General features: G+C 34.4%; 2 protein-coding genes across 2 annotated transcripts; one reads left to right on the top strand and one right to left on the bottom strand.

Moving 5' to 3' along the window:
- Positions 1–6,716: 6,716 nt before the first annotated feature.
- Positions 6,717–10,023, top strand: LOC147405161 (ubiquitin-conjugating enzyme E2 4-like). The gene is made up of 7 exons (XM_086441380.1): positions 6,717–6,909; positions 7,072–7,203; positions 7,315–7,394; positions 8,758–8,872; positions 8,972–9,024; positions 9,396–9,524; positions 9,659–10,023. The coding sequence occupies exons 2-7, from the start codon at positions 7,160–7,162 to the stop codon at positions 9,787–9,789; spliced, it is 552 nt and encodes a 183-aa protein (XP_086297506.1). The 5' UTR covers positions 6,717–6,909; positions 7,072–7,159; the 3' UTR covers positions 9,790–10,023.
- DGL1 (dolichyl-diphosphooligosaccharide-protein glycosyltransferase 48kDa subunit family protein) lies at positions 9,785–20,959 on the bottom strand. Its single transcript, XM_086441379.1, has 13 exons — positions 19,875–20,959; positions 19,416–19,552; positions 19,180–19,305; positions 18,369–18,422; positions 18,124–18,237; positions 15,458–15,513; positions 15,337–15,378; positions 11,174–11,249; positions 10,935–11,006; positions 10,685–10,810; positions 10,485–10,589; positions 10,120–10,203; positions 9,785–10,022 (listed from the first exon to the last, which is right to left on the bottom strand). The coding sequence occupies exons 1-13, from the start codon at positions 20,140–20,142 to the stop codon at positions 9,975–9,977; spliced, it is 1,308 nt and encodes a 435-aa protein (XP_086297505.1). The 5' UTR covers positions 20,143–20,959; the 3' UTR covers positions 9,785–9,974.
- Between the last annotated feature and the right edge of the window lie 1,755 nt (positions 20,960–22,714).

Raw genomic sequence — 22,714 nt, 5'->3', positions numbered from 1 at the left:
ATTTTCAAGATTTCTCATTTATTTCTTCTACCTAATATTGTGATTTTCAAGATTTTTTTTTTTCTCTTCTTATTTTTAGGTAAATTGCAGTTTATGATCATCTTATAATTGTCTCTATGCTGTGTTTGGATTGAAAGAAATGGAAAGAAGAGAAAATAAATGAGTTTCTCTCCATTTCTTTTCTTTGGATGGTTAAGTGGAGAGTGAAGAGAAAAGAATTGGAGAGAAGAGGAGAGAAAACAAAATGTTAATTTTCTTTCTCTCCAAAAGTGGAGAGAAGAGAAGATAAATAGAGAGAAACCCTTATAAAATATTATACAATTCCAACTCTGCCCCTAGATTTTTTATGATATTTTAAATTTCCAAAGTTGTCACAAGTTCTCTCTTGTCAATCCAAACATGATAAATAGAAATTGAGTTTCTCTTCTATTCTCTTATCTTAATGAGTTTCTCTTCTCTCTACTTCTCTCAATCCAAACATAACCTAAGACTTCTCGCATCTCAAGTCCCAACTAATGTTGTAATTATTTAATTAAATTTATGAAAATTGATTTACTGTCTACGTTGGACATTGGGTCCAACACTGAGTTGACTTGGTAGTGCATAGAGAGCCATTGATTTTCTAACTTGTTTCTTGAGAAAATAAATCTATGGCTAATTGTGCATTGTCAAGTCAACTCGGTGTTGGACCAATGTCCAACCCAGGCAGGATAGCACGACTTTAAATTTATTTGTCTATCTAGAAGTTTTTTTTTTTTGTGAATTAACCTTTGAATGGTGTTGGAGTGACTGTGTTGAACATTGCATTGACGTGGAAGTGTGCACTTAACCATAGTTGCTTTTAAATCATATCTCGAGGAAACATATCTATGATTCTATGCACACCTCCATATCAATGCAGTGTCCTACGCAGTCACTTCAGCATTTTCCTTAACGTTTATACTCCCTTATTTTTTTTTGGTTGGGTAACATTTTAAAAATTGAAGGAGTATAACTATACTAATAAAGTTTTACACAAACGTACAATTTATATGAGTATATAAATATTTTAAAGCCGTATCTAGTTATCTAATTTTTTTTGAAAAAATCGGCATTTGTCTTTGTAAAACACCTTTTTAAATGTACATAATGCAAATCCATCACGAAAGGTCGGTGCAGAGCTTAAAAAATCATTGACAACCATGTTAATTAGAAGATACAAAATGATAGATTCAATCATTGAGAATGTGTAAATAAATTATGATTCTCAATTAATTGCAATAGAGAAAGGGCTCAAGAATCATGGAGATGAAAATGATTGAGAAAATTAATTAGAATCTCAAATGAAAAAAAAAATTACTAAAAGATAAGAGGACAAGTGGATAAATAAGGGAGATTCAACAGACAAGGTTGATGATCTCAATGGTGAGGAGATTATCCTCACAAAAAATTAGTCAATTTTGAAATTTCTTACCCTAATTTACAAATTGAAGAAGTAGGCCGTCAATTTTTATCGTTAGTTTGTAAATCATTTTTCATGGGGTTAGAAGTGTTTTTTTGTCTAGCGAATGTTGTCCCACACACACACACACACACACATATATATATATGGGAAATGTTCAGCACCCTAAGTTTTACCACACACTTTAACAAACGTTTTTTGTCCTACACGGGTTAGAAGTTTTGGAATGGGCTGATTTTTGGTGAGGATGATCTCTATGATTAGAAGATCATCCTCCCCAAAAATCAGCCCATTCCGAAATGTTTAGCCCCATGTTTACAAGTTGAAAAATCGTGGACCATCCATTTTTTGTAAACCATTTTTGATAGGGTTAGAAGTTTTGGAATGAGCTGATTTTTGGTGAGGATGATCTCCTCACAAAAAATCAGCCCATTCCAAAACTTCTAACCCATGTAGGACAAAACGCGTTTGTTAAAGTGTGTGGTAAAACTTAGGGTGCTGAACGGGACCTATATATATATATGTAGGGAAATGTTCAGCAACAAACATTTTGGCAAAACATTTTTCAAAATATGGGTTAGAGGTTTTGGAATGGGCTAATTTTTGGTGAGGATAATCTCTATGGTGAGAAGATCATCATCACCAAAAATCAGCCCATTCCAAAACTTCTAACCCATCAAAAATGGTTTACAAAAAATGGACGGTCCACGAGTTTTCAACTTGTAAACATGGGGCTAGAAGTTTTGGAATAGGCTGATTTTTGGTGAGGATGATCTCCTCACCGTAGAGATCATCCTCACCAAAAATAAGCCCATTCCAAAACCTCTAACCCATGTTTTGAAAAATGTTTGCTAAAATGTTTGTTGCTGAAAGGGACCCATTTATGTATATGGGAAATGTTTAGCAACAAACATTTTGGCAAAACATTTTTCAAAACATGGGTTAGAGGTTTTGGAATGGGCTGATTTTTGGTGATGATGATCTCCTCACCGTAGAGAGCATCATCACCAAAAATCAGCCCATTCTAAAACTTCTAACCCCATCAAAAATGATTTACAAAGAATGGACGGTCCACGATTTTTCAACTTATAAACTGGGGCTAGAAGTTTTGGAATGGGCTGATTTTTGGTGAGGATGATATCCTCATCGTAGAGATCATCCTCACCAAAAATCAGCCCATTCCAAGACCTCTAACCCATGTTTTGAAAAATGTTTTGCCAAAATGTTTGTCAAAATGTTTGTTGCTGAACGGGACCCTATATATATATATATATATGGGAAGCGTTCGAAGGCCCTAAAGAGAGTCAAACATTTTTCAAAATAGGAATTATAAGTTTCGGAACGGGCTGATTTTTTGTGACGATGATCTCTATGGTGAAGAGATCATCCCCACCAAAAATCAACTCATTCCGAAACTTCTAACCCTAATTTACAAGTTGAAAAATTATGAACCGTTCGATTCTTGTAAATCACTTGTGATGGGGTTAGAAGTTTCTAAATGAGCGGATTTTTGGTGAGGATGACCTCTTCATCATAGAGATCATTCTTACAAAACATCAGTCTATTCCAGAACTTCTAACTCATATATTAAAAAAAAAATTGGCTCTCTTTAGGGCCAACGAACGCCACCTATGTGTGTGTGTGTGGTTGATTGCAACCTACCTTAAACATTAAAGTGTTTTTAACATGTACCACATGAATAAATATTCTTGACATGGATGTTTAGGTGTGTGGATTCTCAAAAAAATCTCCCTACCTAATATTAGGCAATCTATGGTGAGGATAGGAGGCAAGATTTGACATTTAAGTCAAATAATGAATAATGCAAAACTCACATCCATGCAATGGTAATTGAATGAATGTCTTAGATTATTCTCTTTTTAATTATCTATAGAATTTGCAAGCATTTTAGAAAATTTTCTAGGACATCTAAAGCTTTTCCTTAAACGTTTTTAGATTTTCCATTGATTTCTTCTATTTCCATAGTTTTTGTGATTCTTGAGAGTATTTTTTTCTCTTTAGGTCAATGGTAATTTATGTCCGACAATAGTTACTAAGATTTTTTATAATAATAATTTGAAGTGACCTTGTATCTCACATCGCACATCCTGACGTGAAAGTATATAGAAATCATAGATGCTTTCATCGAGATACAAGTGAAAAAGCATTTATCACGTCAGGATGTACTATATGAGATACAATGTTGAGGTCACTCCAGCACAAATCTTTTGATAATCGTTGTAACTTCTACGCGTGTGACTTGAGATTAAGTGCCAAGACATACATGACGATATACTCAAAGGAAAATATTTGGAGTGACTGCGTTACACTGTATTTCATATTGTGTTGACGTGAAGGTGGGCACGGAACCATAGATGTTTTCCTCGAGATATAAGTGAAAAGCATCTATGAGTCTGTGCACACCTCCACAACAATGCAGTGTGAAACGTAATCACTCCAACACAACTCATTCTCAAATGATAGGCATCTCGAATTGACAAGTTTAAGTTAGGGATTAATTTTTTTTTAGCCCCACACCAATCAATTAATGCAAGAAAGGAAAACAAAATACTACGGAAGATATATTAGTTAATGAGATAACAATGGTTATTATATGTTAGATTATTAGATAAGGTTGTACATTATTAAGATGTATCAAGAAGCATCAAATCATTATCTTAGTGTGTAGTTAGATAAAGATCATGAAATTCGTTACAACGCAATGTATTAAGGTGTATATAGATGCACTAAATCAATTTGATATCGTAGTTAGGGTGATTACGTAACTACATGTACAATTTTTATTTAATAAGGGTTGAAACCTGAGATCTAATGATCTGGGTATTCAGTTCATCTCAAATACTTTCATTATCTAATTAAGTTATTTTGAAAGTCTTTTTATTATTTACTTAAATTCACATTAATTAATTTTTAATTATTTTAATTAAAATAGTCTTACATCTTACAATAAAACAATCTTGGATGATCCAATTGTAAATTGAATTATAATCCCTAAATCAATTATAATCGTTAAAAATAATTCCTTTTTAATATTATTAACCATATGAAAAGTTGATATCAAGTAATATTATAATTGAATTGTACAAAATTTTCAAAACAAATCGTCTAACAAGTTGACTCAAATAACTCAAATTAAATAACTTAAAATGCCTTCAAATCTGATAAAAAGAAGTTCTCTAAGTCCAAAAATTAAGCATGTTTCAAGGAAATTAACTTAAACCTAATTACTTTTCAAGAAACAAAGATGCCATTGGACTCCATTTAATTTCTATGGATGATTCCCCATCACTTACATTTACAATAGATCCCAAGTCCCACAATCATTTACATCTACAACCACCCCAACTTTCATTTGTGACACACATTTGCGATTGCGAAAGTTTCAAGCCTAAGGACAATTAGACACCATTTTAAATTATGGGGAAAATTAATCTACAAAATACAAAATGAACACAAGTGAGAAATCTATGGAAAAATGTGATTCTCTGGTGATCCAAGGAAACAAACTGAAATGGGAAAAGAACCCTCATTATAAAAGGGAATCCTTAGAAATGTATTTAAAAATAATAAATAAATAAATAAATAAATTGGGAATACCTAAATATTTTCACAGTTAGATTTTAATTTTAAATTTGGGGTCCCTAGAAATGTCCATTTTCAGCTTTGGATAAGTCTTAAAATGTTCATTTTTTTTATAAATCTAAACGGTCTATGCCGTGAACTCTAGAGGGTTGAAGAATTATTTTTCCAACATGACAGTCGGTCCACATGAGCTCCACGACCATTATTAACATTTGAAATCTTACTAAAGAAGTCATGCTAGCTTCACTTATGATCTATCATCTAACATTGATGGCATGACCCATGACCTTGGTCTTTTTAAATATATTAATTAAATATACTTGTAGACTCTCATGTTCAACTTTTAGTATTAAAAAAAAAAAAAAAAAGTTCTTCCCAAAAACAATTTACCTTCAACCACTTAGTTATGTATCAGTTCAAACCTCAAAAACAATACAAGATTTTTGGAGAAATAGATAAAGAATCTCTTCAAGGGATTAAGACCTAGTTGAAAACAACAGATTGTACATGAGCTTTAATAGATTAGAAATAATACACCATAGCTAAGAAATCAAAGTTGACTAGTTTTGGGAAGAAAAAAAAAAATTAGCTAAAGGTTGATGATGAGGTCATTTGCATTAGTATATATAAAAAAAACCAAGGTCAAGGGGTACGTTAAATTTAAGATTTTATATGGGCCCCATGCTAATTGTAAATTAACATACCCCTTGACCGAGTCAAGAAAGAGAGAAAAAGAGAGAGAAATTAAAAGAGGGGGCCGTCCAACTTTGGATAGGCTCTAAACCGACCTAAAGGGTGCCAAATGGATCCACGAGCTGTCTAATGGGTTCTCAGATCTGATCAGAATAGATGCCTAGTGGTTTCAATGGATTTCATACCTATTAAGTTCCTTTATCCATTTTCGAATAGATATGACTTTTGAAAATTTTCTCTATATATAGAGATCAATTCTATATATAAAAAAATTCATAAAAAGTTTAATGTTTCTCTTTCTAAATTTCTCTTTTAAAATCTTTTTTGTTTTTTTACAAATGAAACATTCGTGTATTCGAGATTTTGTGTAACAAATTTTCTCAAAGACAGTGCAAACTTTGAGAAAATATATAATTTTGACAAAACTAGACTTTATTGTCTGCATCATCAATTTTAATCGAAGTGGGGACGTCTATTTTCTATAAGACAATATAGATTATTACGTGCCTCAGAATGATATTTTCTCCCTTTTTATCCAATTTATTTCAACACATATGCCATAGGAATGAGACAGTATTCTAGATCCCTAGATCTTTATTTTGTTTCAATATGTTAAAACGCTTTATAATGTTGAAATAATAACTTGAACCAAACTTTTGTATTGTGTGAATGGTGTGTTTTAATCGTTTATTAAGGAGTTATAAATAATTTAAGAAATTGGTGTAATAAATAAAAGTTGGGGTGCCAATGGTAATTATAAAAAAAACAGGTATTAACTCTCTCTTTTTTTTTTTTTTTTTTTTTTCATTTTTTTGTAATTTCCACTTATGTAAATGGGTATATTGGTCAGTTCAGGTAATTAAGAAACATTTTTTTATTATTATTTTGCTTGGTCTTTCTAAGAAGAGGGAGATTTTCGTAATTTCAGATATTATTTCATTTCATTCCTTCTTTCCCACATAATTCTTTTCTTCTTAAAACCAACTGATCTAATCTGCTCTTACGTTTCTTCTTCCACCTTCCTTCCTTCCCTCCCTTTCTTCTGCGTCAAATTAGGTTTTTTTTTTTTTACAAAACCAATCATTTTTCTATAAAATTCCCAAAATCTTCAACTTTTATGTTCTTGTTTTGTTGATTCCTGTCGATCCAGCGTTGATCCTCGAAATTTGAAGGTAAAACTTTACTTTTAGCTGAGATTTTCGTTTTCAAACATTATGTTTTAGTTTATTAAAGATGAAATATTGATTATTTTTTTCATTAATTTCAAAACTTTTTAAGTTCTTCTAACATTTTAAATTTCAAAATCCCTCTCTCAATAATCCATTATGTTGTAGAAAAGCGATTTTGAAGTCAGGTTGACATAGAAATCTGAGCTAGAAAGCTAAAAAATTCGTGTTGAACTTTGAAGAAAAAGGATTGAAAATGTCTTCTCCAAGCAAGCGAAGAGATATGGACGTCATGAAACTGTAAATTTTTTTTTTTGTGTATTTGTGTTCTTCAATTTTTCTTATTTATTAATTCAAATTTTATCTTTCTTTTTTTTTCCATCAAATATTTAAATGAATTTATATTGATAGGATGATGAGTGATTATAAAGTGGAGACCATTGATGATTCTGTGAGTGAATTTTTTGTTGAGTTCAATGGTCCTGCCAACAGTAAGTACTCTTTTCTCTAATTTCATCAAATTTTCTCCGATTTATTTGTTAAATTTAATTTCATGAGAGTTTCTATTGGCACCCCGACTTTTACTTATTACACTCCAATTAAACATAAAGAAAAATAACTGAATGATTGAGAATAAGTAGAAGTTGGAGTGCAAATAGAAACTCACTCTTTCTTTTTTTTTTTTTGTCTTTTCTAAATTTCTATTTTTTTGGGTTTAGGATTTATGTCAGCCTAATCATAATTGTAAACAACTACAACAACAACAGTGTTTTGTAATGTTGAGATTATAATTTGAATCAATTAATCTTTAATTGGAGTGAGAAAAATAAATTAAGAAATTGGGGTGTAACAAGTAAAAGTTTGGGTGCCAAGAGCAGCTCTCTAAAGAATAGAACAAGAAACTAATTCCACCAGCCCACGACTTATGATCGAAATGGGAAGTTTTTGATGATTTTGATTATTATTAAAATAGATTATCACAAGTAATCTTTATTTGTAAGAAAACCGTGGAGTATTTTGCCAAAATCAATGGGTCAACCGTCCACACAAAAAAAAACAAAAAACCATTGAATTTTATTTCCTCCCCCCTCCCCCTCTCCCTCCCCCTCCCCTCACATACGCCCCCATCATATAATCATAAATGATTTGCCTCGGGATATGTAAAACATAAATCTTTTTTTATGTATCACGAGGTAAATGATCTATGATTCTATGATGCGAGCATCACATTATTCCATGAAATCTAGAAGGTTGTTTTGTTAGATTACCAATAAGATAATCCATGTAGGATAAATAGTGTTTAGTAAGATTTGAAATCTTATTAAATTGGTAAAGAAAGTGTTTTTCTATTTACGGGTATTAAATTTAATTTACCTTAATACTTTTCTATGTTTTTATATTTTTAAAATGAACTGATTTTTTTAAAAAGGGAACGGTTTAGTTGAATTTACCTTTAGTGTTGCAATGCTCTGACTCGAAAATTTTCATTCAGTCCGTACTTGATGGACACGGCCAATGCACAAAATCATAAATCTTTTTCTTCAAGATACACAAGAAAAAACTATCTACGGTTCTATGTACTTGCCACGTCGACCTAGTACAGATGGAGTGAAAATATTCGAGTCATTATCATTTGTCTTTACCTTTATTTGAGGTTTAGAAGAAGAATAAAAATGTAAAATAAAATGCCAAATAACACTTTGGTATTATTTGGTGAAAGTAGATAAAAACCACAATGGGTATGAGACTCTTTTGATAAGTAATTTAAAAACATAAATGGCCGCTGGACCACTTCTTTTAACTTCATACAACCATTTTGGTGAATTGGCCCTTAAATTTCTGTAACATATACAGGTCCGTATAGTGGGGGAGTATGGAAAGTGAGGGTAAATCTACCAGCCGCATACCCTTACAAATCTCCTTCAATTGGTTTCGTCAACCGCATCTACCACCCCAACATCGACGAGCTGTGAGTACTACCCATCAATTTTATTTTTCCAGAACTAATAAAATGACCAAAATACCCTTCTCAGCAATTTCTTTTCTATTTCCTTTTCTTCTTATACAGGTCTGGTTCAGTCTGCTTAGACGTAATTAATCAGACATGGAGCCCTATGTTTGGTAAACTCATTCCTCTCTATCTAATTCATGTTATTATTATCAAAACCCATCATCATAGACCAAAATTATTCTCCCCCACTTTATAATAATAAAAAACAAAACACTCCTAGGAGACATTATTAGCTCACACATTAATGAGGGTAGTTTTGTAAATTGGATATGCCCTCAATACACATGGATAAGTGTGATTAGTCAATCAGGGACTTTGAAATTCCTTAATTGACCTTTTTGTGGGCAAAAAAATTTCCCCACCACTAGGGTTAGGGTGCAATCACCTGGGGATAATTGTTTTAGACAAACTACGTAAATTTCATATTTTGGACCAGATTTTCTTTTCATTGATCTTTTTTATTTTCCTTTTTTGGTGCCAGATCTTGTGAACATATTTGAAGTCTTTCTTCCCCAACTCTTGCTATATCCAAATCCGTCTGACCCATTGAATGGTGAAGCCGCGGCATTTATGATGAAAGACAATGAAGTTTATGAACAAAAAGTCAGAGGTGCCACACAAAAAAATTACCAACCTCAATCCCATAATTATCATAATATATCGATCTTGTTGGATTGGATTTATTTTCAGATCTTAATATACCAGATTGGATGACTTGTCATATTTCTTTATTCGTTATAACAGAGTATTGCATCAAGTATGCAAAGGGAGATGCCACCACAAGTAAACAAGAAGAAGAAAGCGACGATGAGGATGAAAACTACAAGAGCAGTGAAGACGAAATGGAAATGGAGACTGAGATCGAAGACATTTGATCCGATCAAATAATGCCCATATTTCATCCTTGTAAATCTCATTAGAATTATCATTTCTAAATAAATTCTACCATATGTAAACAATTGTATATGATGCCAATCCATACCTTCCAGTCAAAACTTTTAAGATGAATAATCTCGTGTTCTCAACAGAAAGCTAAAACCCATATCAGATGGTTCTAAAGCTACTTGTTGTAAAGGTAGACGATTATGAAAATGAACAACCCTGCCATCTGCAATAAACAAGTCCAACACCAAGTTCAGAAGAGAGATTTAAAAAATAATCAAAAAGAATTGGAAGCCATGAGAGGGTGGTACGGAGGAGCTTACCATAGAAAATGAGGCTCCGTAATAGGGAAAAGCTGTTGTAATAAATCTTTCGTATTCATTGTGTCTAAAGGGCCGGACTGGAATCTGTGAATCAAAATTTTCAACATCTTGAGTAAAAAAATACACGAGATAGCAAAGAAATATCTTAAGAAAATTATTAAATAGTGAAAAATATTTTCTGATTCCATTAGGTTTGATGATCTGTTATTCCATAATCCACACACAAACAAAGTGCAAGTGAGCTCAAAATGTGATTAATCCGTGCCTGACTCCCTTATGGGCAATTTTGAGCTCTTCTTGCTTGTTCACGCATCTATGATGATTTTCTATTCCCATACTTCAAAAAACAAAAATGAAACAAATACCTGCTTTGATAGAGACAAACTTGTGTATCCAAGTCTCTGGTACTCAACCTTGAATTGGAAGACCCCATAAACATCTGGAACCTTGAATGATGTAGAATAGACGCCCTGCAACAACAGGTGCTTTTCAAGAGAGTTCATAAAAAATAAAAATAAAAACTGAGATTTCCTGCCAAGGTCAATTTGGAAACCTAGGAACATACCTTCTGGTCAGTTGACATGTTTGTCAACACATAGGGGCTCATCATGAAGAATTGGACTTGAACGTCGTCTGACACATATGGTTCCCACTTGGTTCCAGACCACTCATAGATCTCAATGGAATATTCCTTCAAACAGATTTCAGTTGTAAGAGAGCAGCTACTAAAGAGTTTTCTATTCTTTGTTTCATTTTTTTTAATAATTTAGTAGAAGGTGTTTGGCCTGAGAACAAAATGGGTTGGAGTCAATTACCAGGTCATCATTTATCCTGTACATTGATGGTTCAACTGTTTCCCCAACTTTGTTGTGCTTGACATTGGTAGCCTATGAATGAACACAAAACATGATTGCAATCCTAGTGGATAAATCAAAGAAGAAATTTGAAACAGAGATGGTTTGGTGGGCAAACTCAGTATATATCTTCTTCTTTTATTCCTGGACTGAAGATAGATATAATGAGAGAAGCAGGTTGAAATGATATGATGCCTCACCTTGAGATGACCTCTTTCATGGAAGACCCATTTGCTAATTTCAGTCACGAATTGCTCATTACCAGATTTCTCATATCTGCAATCACAAAGTAAATTTCACATGAGTTTCTTGATATAAACAAAACCTTTGTAGAATTCAATAATCAGGAGACGCAGGGCATCAACTAGTACTCCACAAAAGTTCAGATTGATGACGAGCGTGAGATTAATTCCTTTCTCGTATTGCTAGATTACCCGGTCAAGTCCTCCCCCTTAGTGGGTCTCATCTCGTGGGTCAACCCTGTCACAGGGTCCCACCTCATGGGCCAACCCACTAACAGACAGGACCCCGCCTTGTGGGCCATGCCTATCACATGGCCCACCTCATGAACCACCCCACCCAATGTCACATCATTCACCCAGCCGAGGAGGAGACTCGATCACGAGACCTACTTTGATACAAATTTGATGCAGGACATTAACCAGTACTCCACAAAAGCCATGACTGATGAGAAAGTGAGATTAGTTCCTTCGTCCCATATCCCAGAGTACCCCCTTCCCCTTGGTGGGCCCCATCTCGTGGGCCACCCCAATCAAGGTCACACCTAAATGGGCCACCCCACCAATGGGTCCCATCTCAGGAGCCACTCCGCACTGTGGAGATGCTTCCACATGGACTTTCGGTACCAAAAAAAAGTGTACAAATAACCTCTCGTGGATTTACAGTAGCACAAATTATACATAAAACCGGGGGCGGGGGGGTTAGGGATGGGGATTACTTACTGTACAAGATCATAAACGTCTACAATTAAAAATGTCAAATACTATTCCAAAGAAAACAACCCACGTAAATTGAGTTATTGCAAGATAATAATCTATTAATCAGCTAGTTCTTTTATAGTGCTAAAATGTGAAGAACCTCACAATTTTAGGGGCACTTTAATTATACATTTCTCCATCATGTTGTTTCATAATTTGAAACAAATTAAAGGAATTGCATAATCATCGGTGGATTAACCAGGTGCATTAGACACCTAACAACAGAACAGAAGATATGAAATATATTGCCCAAACTTAATGAAATGGAAGTTGATGTCCATCTCCAACTGATGGGAAGGGTTAGGACTCATTTTGCAAAATACATCATAACTGAAGGTTTATTCTACTTATTATCATGTTCATAAGGTTAGTTGATCAATTAGAAGTGATTATCTTCACATGCTGAAACTGGAGAACAGTAAATGTCATAGATAATTTTTTTTTTTATTGTTTAAGATAATTTATTAAGGAGAAATTTATGAATGATAGTTAATTTCATTTCTTTCCAAAGCTCTGATTTGACAAAGATGGGTATGGTATCAGCCTCTCAAACCAAGATGAAGATGCAATACTCATAACTCTTACACCAAAGCCATTTTGAGATGACTATGCATCATGTAAAACTTCCAGCCACCTGAACTAAAGCATTGTTCCTATGAACAAGTGGCTAGTAGGAAAATCTATAAAGAAATTGCTTACGAAATCGATTTCCCAGAATTAACAGCAAATCACAGCCAGTTCAAGTGCCCATGCCTAAGTTCCATATCCGGCCCCTCACTAGCAAGAGAGCCATAAACTACTTAAACCTCAGCCTTTCAAAGCAAACTTTGACTTGAGATTAAAAAAATGGTTGGTAAAAAGGCATTAATTAAGTAAAGCAAAAAAAAAACAACAACAACAAAATACAAAGTTCTTTCTCGTGAATGAAAATAACACTAGAATGAGCCAACAAAGTAAGATACGAGGCTAAGAACTAATCAGTGAACCCTATCTGAGCCAATCAATTTGATTTCAAATAAATGAAGCCTGAGTCTGTCTCTTGAGCTTAAACTACATGCCTAAATTTCAGTTTATTTAATGAACATCAACACAAACGCCAATAGAAAGAGACCATCATGGATGTAGTATAAGGACAATATCATTATTTGAAAAATAACCCCAAGATAAAACCCAACTAACAAAAACACAGTCATGAGTAAACTTAAAAGAGACAAATCAGGTAAATCCGTTTCTTCAAATGTGATGAAAAATGATCAGTCTTGGAAATATATCAGTTACAATTTCAGCCAACAAAAAATACAAACTACTCTTTTGTGATTGAAAAAATCACTAGTGTGAATCAGCCATCATAAGAAAGATAAAAGGCCAAGAACTAATCAGAGAAACCCACCTGAAATAATCTACTTGATCTAAAATAAAAATGAAGCCTGAGCCACACCTAAATTTTATTTAGCCATCAACACAATTGCCAAAAGCAAGAGATCATCGTGGATTAATTTTAAGACACTATCATCCATTGAGAATAACACCAAAATGAAAACCCAACTAACAATTCCTGGCGTAAGTAAATTACCCAACAAAGACAGCCCCAAAAAGGCAAGGCATTACAAAGGTTGCAAAGACCAGTGAAAAGCTCACATGGATGATTGAACTCCCAGCCCTAATGCATTTACCAACTAGAATCCATTTTAAAAGAAAGCATCTGTTATGTCAGACTTGTGTCATAGGACAGGTGGATAATCATGTTTATCTATTGTTCCGTATTTTGATCAATTTAGTATGCATAATCTATATATGCAATAATATACTTATATTTTAGTTAGGTCCAATTGATTTAGGAAAAAAAAAAATTCTGCAAGGGAAATAAAAACATCATCTCTGAATGGCCCCTTTTTTAATAAGTGCCATTTAGCTGATTGGTAAGATGTGTGGAAAGTTGTTCCCACGTCCTAGGTTCAAGCCCCCTTGAACCCATACTTCTTTACACACACAAAAAATTGTCTCCTGATGGCCCTTTTCTTCTTGTCACGTGGAGGGCTAATATTGTTAATCTAAAATGTCCATCTGATAAGGGGCCCAAAGGAACATGTAGACCGTAAACTGTTCCACGTCACACCTACGCCCTTCCACGTGCTGACATTTGCATTTTTCCCCTATTAATGACATGTTTTTATTGTTATGTTACCACCGGAAGAGATGGAACATTTTCATTTTAACAAAGGGTGATAATACCCGTCCTCTTCTTGACACTTGGACAAAGAGTAGATCTCAAAATGTGAAACTTTGGGCTCCATATGGACAACATTTTGGATGGATGATCCAACAGTGCACTGAGTCCTCAACATAAAGATCCTAGTCATAAAAAAACATACATTTTAACTAACTCTAATTCAAGTCATGTTTGAGTAAAGTATGTCAGATTAAATTAAAACTTTGTGGGGATAGTCTTCAAGGCATGGATATTTTACCATATGGTTGGATGGTCTAAAATGTTATTCACATGGACCCCAGAGGTTGGGACTTGGGAGTACAAACAGGGATGCAATTCCAACCTTTAGGACACGAAATCCAGCAGTTGGGAAAAAATATAATATCTATCTCTAGAGCAAATCTTGACCCTTGTATTTATCAAAAACAAATCATGACCCTTGGGTTTTGTATTTTAGAAGTTGGAATTGCATGTTTTTGTATGAGTGTTTTGTACTCTACTATGCATGTTTATATATAGGCTGGCATTCGGAGGCCCTAAAGAGAACCAAATATTGTGCCAAACATTTTTTCAATGTATGGGTTAGAAGTTTCGGAATGGTCTATGATGAGGAGATCATCCTCACAAAAAATCAGCCCATTCCAAAACTTCTAACCCCATCAAAAGTGGTTTACAAAAATTGAACAGTCCACGATCCTTCAACTTGTAAATAGGGTGAGAAGTTTCGGAATAAGCTGATTTTTGGTGAGGATGATCTCTTCACCCTAGAGATCATCCTCACAAAAAATCAGCCTATTCCGAAACTTCTAACCGCTATTTTGAAATATGTTTGGCACAATGCTTGGCTCTCTTTAGGGCCTCCGAACACTTCCCTTATATATATTATGATAATACCTCTAGAGATGCCAAATTGACGGTAGCAATATCTCATATTTATACCTAGCAACGATACACATTTTTCACATCCTACTCATGGTGGCTATAAATCTCATAGTCTATAAAGGCATCAATAGTAGAACCCAAATAGTACTAAGGAGTGAGTGAGGTCATTCATGTCATATAGTTCCACGAAAATAAAATCAGGACAGCTTCAGTAAACCAAGAAGAATGCAAATAAATATAAACAGATAGAAGATAATATCAAAGGTTCACTTACTTAATTGGGCTTCCAGCCTGCTGCACACCTGATCTAAATAATCTGAATTACAGAATGACGTCTATAATTAGAAATGAGTATGTGCTAGAGGAAAACAGAGATGACTATAAATACTACATACCGATTGCTAAACAAATCTAATGAGCCAGAGATCAATACACGAGCATTATTTCTTGCCTGCAATTGAAAAGAAATGTTATCAACAGAACCAAGACTAGGTATATGGAGACCAAAAATGTATTCATTTGCCAATTAAAGGTATAAAAGGAACAAGCAGCATTGTTGCCCACTTGCCCATGTCTTCCTTTCCACTATAAACGTAAAAGATGCACACAACATTTCATGGAAAGAAAATATTTAAAATAACCACTTTATACAAGTGTGAATAAAAGGATGCTTCAGTTTTCTTTATTAAAAGAAAAACAAAATCACAACAAACAGGAAGTTTAAGGAAGAGAACTCAGCCTCTCACCAATTAATCATCAAGTTCATTAGCACCACTACAAACTGTGTCAACACAATGCCCGTGTTGTGTTGACACAATGCCTGTGTTTCTTCCCTTCCACTATAAAGGTAAAAGATGCACACACAAAATTTCGTGGAAATAAAATATTTAAAATAACCACTTTATACAAGTGGGAATAAAAGGATGCTTCAGTTTTCTCAATTAAAAGAAAAAAAAAATTAAAACAAACAGGAAAAAACACAGGAAGGTTAAGGAAGAGAACTCAGCTTCTCACCAATTAATCATCAAGTTCATTAGCACCACTACAAACTGTGTCAACACAATGCTAGCATAAGTTGAGAGAATTACCTCAGATGCTTCACAACATCCATGAGAGGAGAAGGATAACTACTGATCCCCCTCAAACACATCCTATCTCTTTCTCCCCACGTTTCACACTTGTCTTTATTTTTTGGATAAGTGTGTATCACACTTATCTTCTTTTAGGGGGTCTGAATTTCAGAATGCTCTACAGAAGAAGTGTGGTTCACAAAAATGGGCCTAGCAATGAGTCTATTAAACAAATTTATTTATAGAGCGCAAGTACTAATCAGTAATCACCTTGTTCAGGGCAGTGTTAACAAAGCTCAGGAGTAAGATGGAAATAGCAATTCTACTCTGCCAAGACATGAGATAATGATGATAGGTCTCCCTTAGTAATATAATTGAACCAAAGAAAACAAATTTAAATATGTTAACTTGTCATCTCACTCAAGTTTCTCTTCTGGGACCATTTTTCTTAAGTAAGTTCAATATTATCCATCTTCAATACAATTACAAGCTTTCAATGTTTCAAAGGCATTCACCATCATCATTGTCGTTGTCATCGTCACCACCATATCATCAAAACCGCATGGGTCGGTTGAATGAATCATGTTTGTCCATTCAAATGTGCCTAAATCCATATTCCAGTTAATTCAACTGTGTTCATATCAGCTCTCACTGGTCGCTACCTCAAATCATATCATTTCCTATCTTCCCATTGCACTTTTAGAACCTTTGATTTGTATGTTCCTTCTAAAGTTCTAATGGTCTTCATTCCACGTAACCAAAAATATCAATCGATTTTCTGATAGTTAATCACATTTTGGGGATACTACTACATTTCCACGAAAGCATTCGTTTCTAATGTTATCTTTCTTAGTATTTCCGTTCATCATTCTGAGTACCCTAATCTTCCTTATGCTCATCGATGAACATAATATTTCTTGATTGCCTGTATCCAACCCCATAGAGCATAGTCGGTTTGTTGTCTTATAAAATTTTGTCTTTCAATTTGATTGGATGCATCAATCACATACCACTCCAGTAGCAAACCATCTTTTTTTTATTTGCTATAAGGTAGTAACAAACCATCTCTTTAACCATGTATCGAATTCTACATACAACACCTTCCTCAATCTCCCCATCCTCGTGGATAATAGAAACCAGGGTAACGAAAATGCTCACTTCAGGGTATTTCTTGACCATTAATTTTGACCTACCCATCCTCTCTTTGCGAGACACTACTACAGTTGCACACTTGCAATCCCTACACTTTTTCTTGGTTTTCGTTACTCCAAAACCCTTTGAATCCAAAGCAACTCTCTAAAGACAACCAGGATACACAGTAGCTTTCGATGGGTGAGGTGTGTAGATTTCCTTTTGGCATCAAATGTTCCAAATGATGACAACGCCCTCATAAAAGTTTCCCAGACTCGCTTTGATTGTGGGAGGAAAAACTCATGGAACTCCACTACTTAGGCTCAGATGCATCGGTGGTGCTTGAAGGATTGCAAACATATTCAATATTTTATAATGTTAGAGATGTATGTCTAAATTGCAGCATAATGTATGGTCATACTCAGAGAAGTAGCAATGGCCGTGTCATCCCTTTGGACCAAAGATAGTGTACATCAATGACCCTTGAACATCAACAGCAGTATTTACTCACTGTTTCGTTTTGCTCTCATACAAAATTATCTCATGCCTATAGAAAATCAAAAGATACAATAATAGTGCACCATTTCATGTTTGGTAAAACAGATGCATCACAAGGTCACACTTGACATCACAAAAGGGTTAGATATGGCAAATGTATGTGTTTGCCACTAAGAAAACGAATGATCAAACATCCCCACGAGAAATTATTTTCATCTACCCAAACAAGCAGATACCAAAAAATAGCAAACAGTGGAAACCAAGGTGAACACATAAAAGCATTAACATAGGAGTACTGTTTAAGCCGAAATCAAAAAAAGTGTGTGTGCGTGAGAGAGAGAGAGAGATGATGATAAAATTACCTGGACAACTGAAACTAAAGAGATTGAAGACCCTGTGAGCGATGGAGGACTTGACAACGTTGTTTCTGGATTAGCAGAATATGCTGAAGCGGAGGCGGAGAGAGCTTTCAAAACCTGCAACATTAAGGCATAAGTTCACGAAAAAAGAGATGCAAAGTATTGTGAAACCAAGGAATAACTAGAAGTTGCTGTAATTAACCAATTCATTGGATCAAACCATGGATAGATTCACGAGGACACCTTACCAAGCTATTAGCAGCATTTAATGAATGACCAATCCCTTTGAAGAGTATGGGAGCCTGTTTCACGTCATTAACAAATTAATCAGGAAATCGGATCATTGTTTCAATTAATATTATCGATCATACTTAAAAGCTGAAAAGTTATTTTATAAGGGCCGCTTGGAAAGTCCACAAAGATCGTTTTTCCAATAACTTCACAAGGTTTTCGTGAAAGATAGAGATTCTTAGCATGGTTTTAAATCTCATCTAAGACTGAGATGACTCGCCCAAGTCATCTCTGTATCATTCAGCAACGAGAAGGATTTACACGGCGGCTCAGACTTCACACCATCTAACGAGATGAACAAGATGACTCGAATAATATTTTGAAAATCTCGGTCGAGTCAACCAGGATTTTGTATATTTTGATTAAAATAATTATTATTTTTAGAATTTAAATATTTATTATATAAATAAAACATGATTTATGAGCAAACAACTTCTAATCTACCTTACTTTATAAAAATATTTATACTTATTTTCACATATATATATATGAATAAATCATTAAACTGAGTTAAATAGTTTATCTCATCCAAGACAATTCGGTCTCATCTGTGGACGAGACGAGAGACAAGAGACATCAAACCGAGTTTTGAAACCATGATTCTTAATGGAGTAACTTCGCCAAGTTCACAAAAACTTCTTAATAATCCTTAAAAACAAAACCAGTAGTCCAAACACACTTCAAGGGTACAAATTTATGGCAAAAGAACTATGTTCATTCTAGTCTATCGCATTCTTCTTCTAGCAACTACTAAAAAGATGAACTTGCCTTGATCTTCTCGCTCCCCAAAATCACATCAGATTGAATGAAATCATCACTAGCGATCAAAGTGTGATCCCCTTCAGTCCTCGAGACAGCATAGCTGGTATGATCAATCACAACCGCCCCAGATCCCTATACCATAGGAAATAAACAACAATAATTTGGGATTACAACAGAAAAATGATATGATTTTAAAGGGGAGGTATCTAAGAAAATTATACAAAATCAATTTTCACACTGACCTCATCAAAATCAACACCACATTCCGTAGCAATGTCCCGAATCAAATCAGATGCAGAAGAATCAGCCGCAACAATCAAATCATGTCCGGAATCAACAAATTCCAGAACACCAGCTAAGTCCAATGATCCTCCAAATTCTAAATTTTCAAGAAAAATAGCAAAACCTATAATTATAAAAAATCCTAAACTTCCAGAACACCAGCCAAGTCCAACTATCCTCCAAATTCTAAATTTTCAAGAAAAATAACAAAACCTAAATTTCCAGAACACCAGTCAAGTCCAACTATCCTCCAAATGCTAAATTTTCAAGAAAAGTAACAAAACCTAAATTTCCAGTCCACCAGCCAAATCCAATGAGCCTCCAAATGCTAAATTTTCAAAAAAAAAAAAAAAAAACCTATAATTGTATAAAACCTAAAACAATGCATCATTGAATAGAAAATAAGATTGAAAACTTACTCTTAATCGACGGAGAGAACAAGATCAAGGCGTCGTATAAGTATTGTCCATATCTCTGTAGAGTGATCTTTGGATCGTCAGCAAGCTTGAAATCGAGTTCGAATCCACGAGATTGCAAAGATTTGAAGAAGATCGAGTGGGAGGACTTGATCGCAGGATCGTCTAGTAAAACTAGGATTTTCCGATCTGTAGGGTTTTCTGGAGAGAAAGATCTGCAGAGAATCGGAAGCAATGACATCAAGGTTAGGAAGATCACGAGCTTCGCCATTGTTTCTAGGGTTTACGAGCTCACAGAGATTCGAAGCTCCTTGGTCTCTCACTGATTCGAAGACTTGCAAAAAGTATTCGGTAGTTTCGGCAGACGGCATACCCCTCTAATGTTTTTGTGAATACCTGAGATACCCCTGTATTTTCAAACTGAGGATATGCCCCTTGACCTCGATCTTTCGAGACTAATATAAAATGACTTAAATGTCCTCGTCTTTAATCTCAAAAATCAAATTGATTTTTCTCCCCAAAATCAGACTTCTTCAACCTTACTTTGAGGACTCCATTCGACCTTCAAACATCAAGACAAAAATAAGATTTTGGAAAAGTGGAAGATGATGGGTTTCTACTTTGAAAAATCAAGGGTTTGTTAGAAGAAGTTTAAGACTGCATTATAGATAAGACTAAATAGATTAAAATAATTGGGTTGGGATCCATATACTAATGAAAGTGAACTCATATGGTCACACACAATCTCAACCGTGCATATGTGAGGTCCAACAGTTGAGATTTATCTTATAGATTCGTAAAATGTTCTTGAGATACGTTTGTTATCTCAACCATAGGATCTTATGTATACATGATTGATGTGGAGTTTTTTTTGGACTTTCACTCTAGAGATTTTTTATGCTATCTTTAATATAAAAAAAATATTCTTCCTCGAGATGTGTGTCATAAGTTGATGAGGTTGATCATTTCTCTCATGTGAGATAGTTGGACTCCAATCTTCTTCTCATTGTAAGATAATCTTATTCCAATCTTCTTCTTCAACGAAGTAATAAGATTTTGATCTTCTTCTTTGACAAGCTTGAACACTAATGTAATGCCTGTCAGTGATGCTTCAACGATTAACTTGGTACTCAGATATAAAAAAAATAAATGAAAAAGAAGATGAAAAGTACTTAGGAAGATTGAGGGGCTAGCCTCTTCCCTTCAATCTCTGTAGTGTGTATTTGTAGGCAAACCTTGGAGACGAATGTCGCCACATGAATAAACCAAATGTAATGAACTAAAATAATGGGTGGGTGAAAAGTACTCAAGTGCTTTGAAAGATTGTCTATTACATTTAATTCAACCACCTAAGCTTGATGTGTAAGTGTTGTTGATAGTAAAAAATGAGTTGCTCTTTGTGCGTGCCACGTGGACTAACCACACATGAGGAGGCAAAAGCATAATCGGGGGGAGGGGGGGGCAAGAGATAGGTTTCGATATCAAGAGATTGTACGACCCACGTAATCACAAGGGGGGGGCAAGAGATAGGTTTCGATATCAAGAGATTGTACGACCCACGTAATCACAAATTCGACAATTTTATCTAAGAAAATTACCACTTTATGGGTCATTTGAGATAAAGGTATTTTAGTAATTTAATATTTATTTATTTGTAAGAGATAGCTTTAGGGCATCAAAGAAGGGGCGGATTTTTCCTCATCTCCTCCCTCACTTGGGAGCCACATTTCCTCCCTCGTATAGGAGTCTCTCTTTCTTGGATCTTCTCCCTTCTTCATCTTCTCCTTTGACTTCTAAAATATGACCCTGAATGGTCATCCTATTGATTTTAGCGAGAGTGTTGAATCCACCTCACACTTATCCTCATTTTTGCCTTCTTGTTATACCGACGAACAAGTGCAATAGATCCTAGATACCTGACAAGAATTAGATGCATATTAGGGATGAGCTCAAGTCCCAAGAAATTATTGCTTAGATTTGAATCGCTTAACATATTAATTTAAAGGGTTGGGATCCCTTGACTCTTAAGAATGACTCATGAAAAAAACACATGATCCCAACCCTTTAAACACAAATTTCAACGGTTGAGATTTATAAGTATCTTGATAACACAAATCTCAAAGATACTTATCCCGAGGATAAATCTCAACCATTGGATTTTACATTTAAAAGATTTGGATCATGTGTTTTTTCACATGAGTCATTCTTAGGAGTCAAGGGATCCTTACCTAATTTAAATAATATTAGGAGTTCAAGTTCCATTTTGTCACGTTATGGTAGTTTTATATTTGGGGGAATGTGTCATGATTTCAAGTAGGGACAAAAATGGATACCATAATCGAGATTTTGTGTGAATGTGAGTACACTTTTCATTAGTCTATGGATCCCAACCAAAAATAATTTATCCTAAAGATCTTTATTTATTTTTTTCTTTTCGATCTCTTAATAATATTTGGTGAAGAGTATTTAAGTCATTTCATATTTGTCTTCTATACAATAGCGAAATCCAGAGTACATCATCAGTTTAAAAATCTAGCGAGTTATGTCAAATATTTTACCAAAACAGAAGGGGTTATGTCTAAATCATCTAAAATTAATACAGAACCCAATGTTTAGCATCACCCCTTTAAACTTTGAAAGAAAAAGCCAAATGGTAAGACCCGTTGACTTCTGGTCTATGGAAAGTACGGCAAGCTTAGGATCCCTTAAACAAAACTCCTAAACTCTTATTGAAACCAATCAAACTATTAATGACTCCTGATTGGATACTATTCATTAAGGCAAGTCTGACTAATTTAGTTCGATTTGATTTCAAATCTTTCGGGGTTGCGATCCGACACCAC

Source organism: Akebia trifoliata, chromosome 4 (genome assembly GCF_017979445.1).
Source record: "Akebia trifoliata isolate Shusen 1 chromosome 4, ASM1797944v1, whole genome shotgun sequence".
Classification (NCBI taxonomy): Eukaryota; Viridiplantae; Streptophyta; class Magnoliopsida; order Ranunculales; family Lardizabalaceae; genus Akebia; species Akebia trifoliata.
The sequence above is the reverse complement of the archived record's forward strand: the minus strand, read 5'-3'. Positions and strand labels throughout refer to the sequence as shown.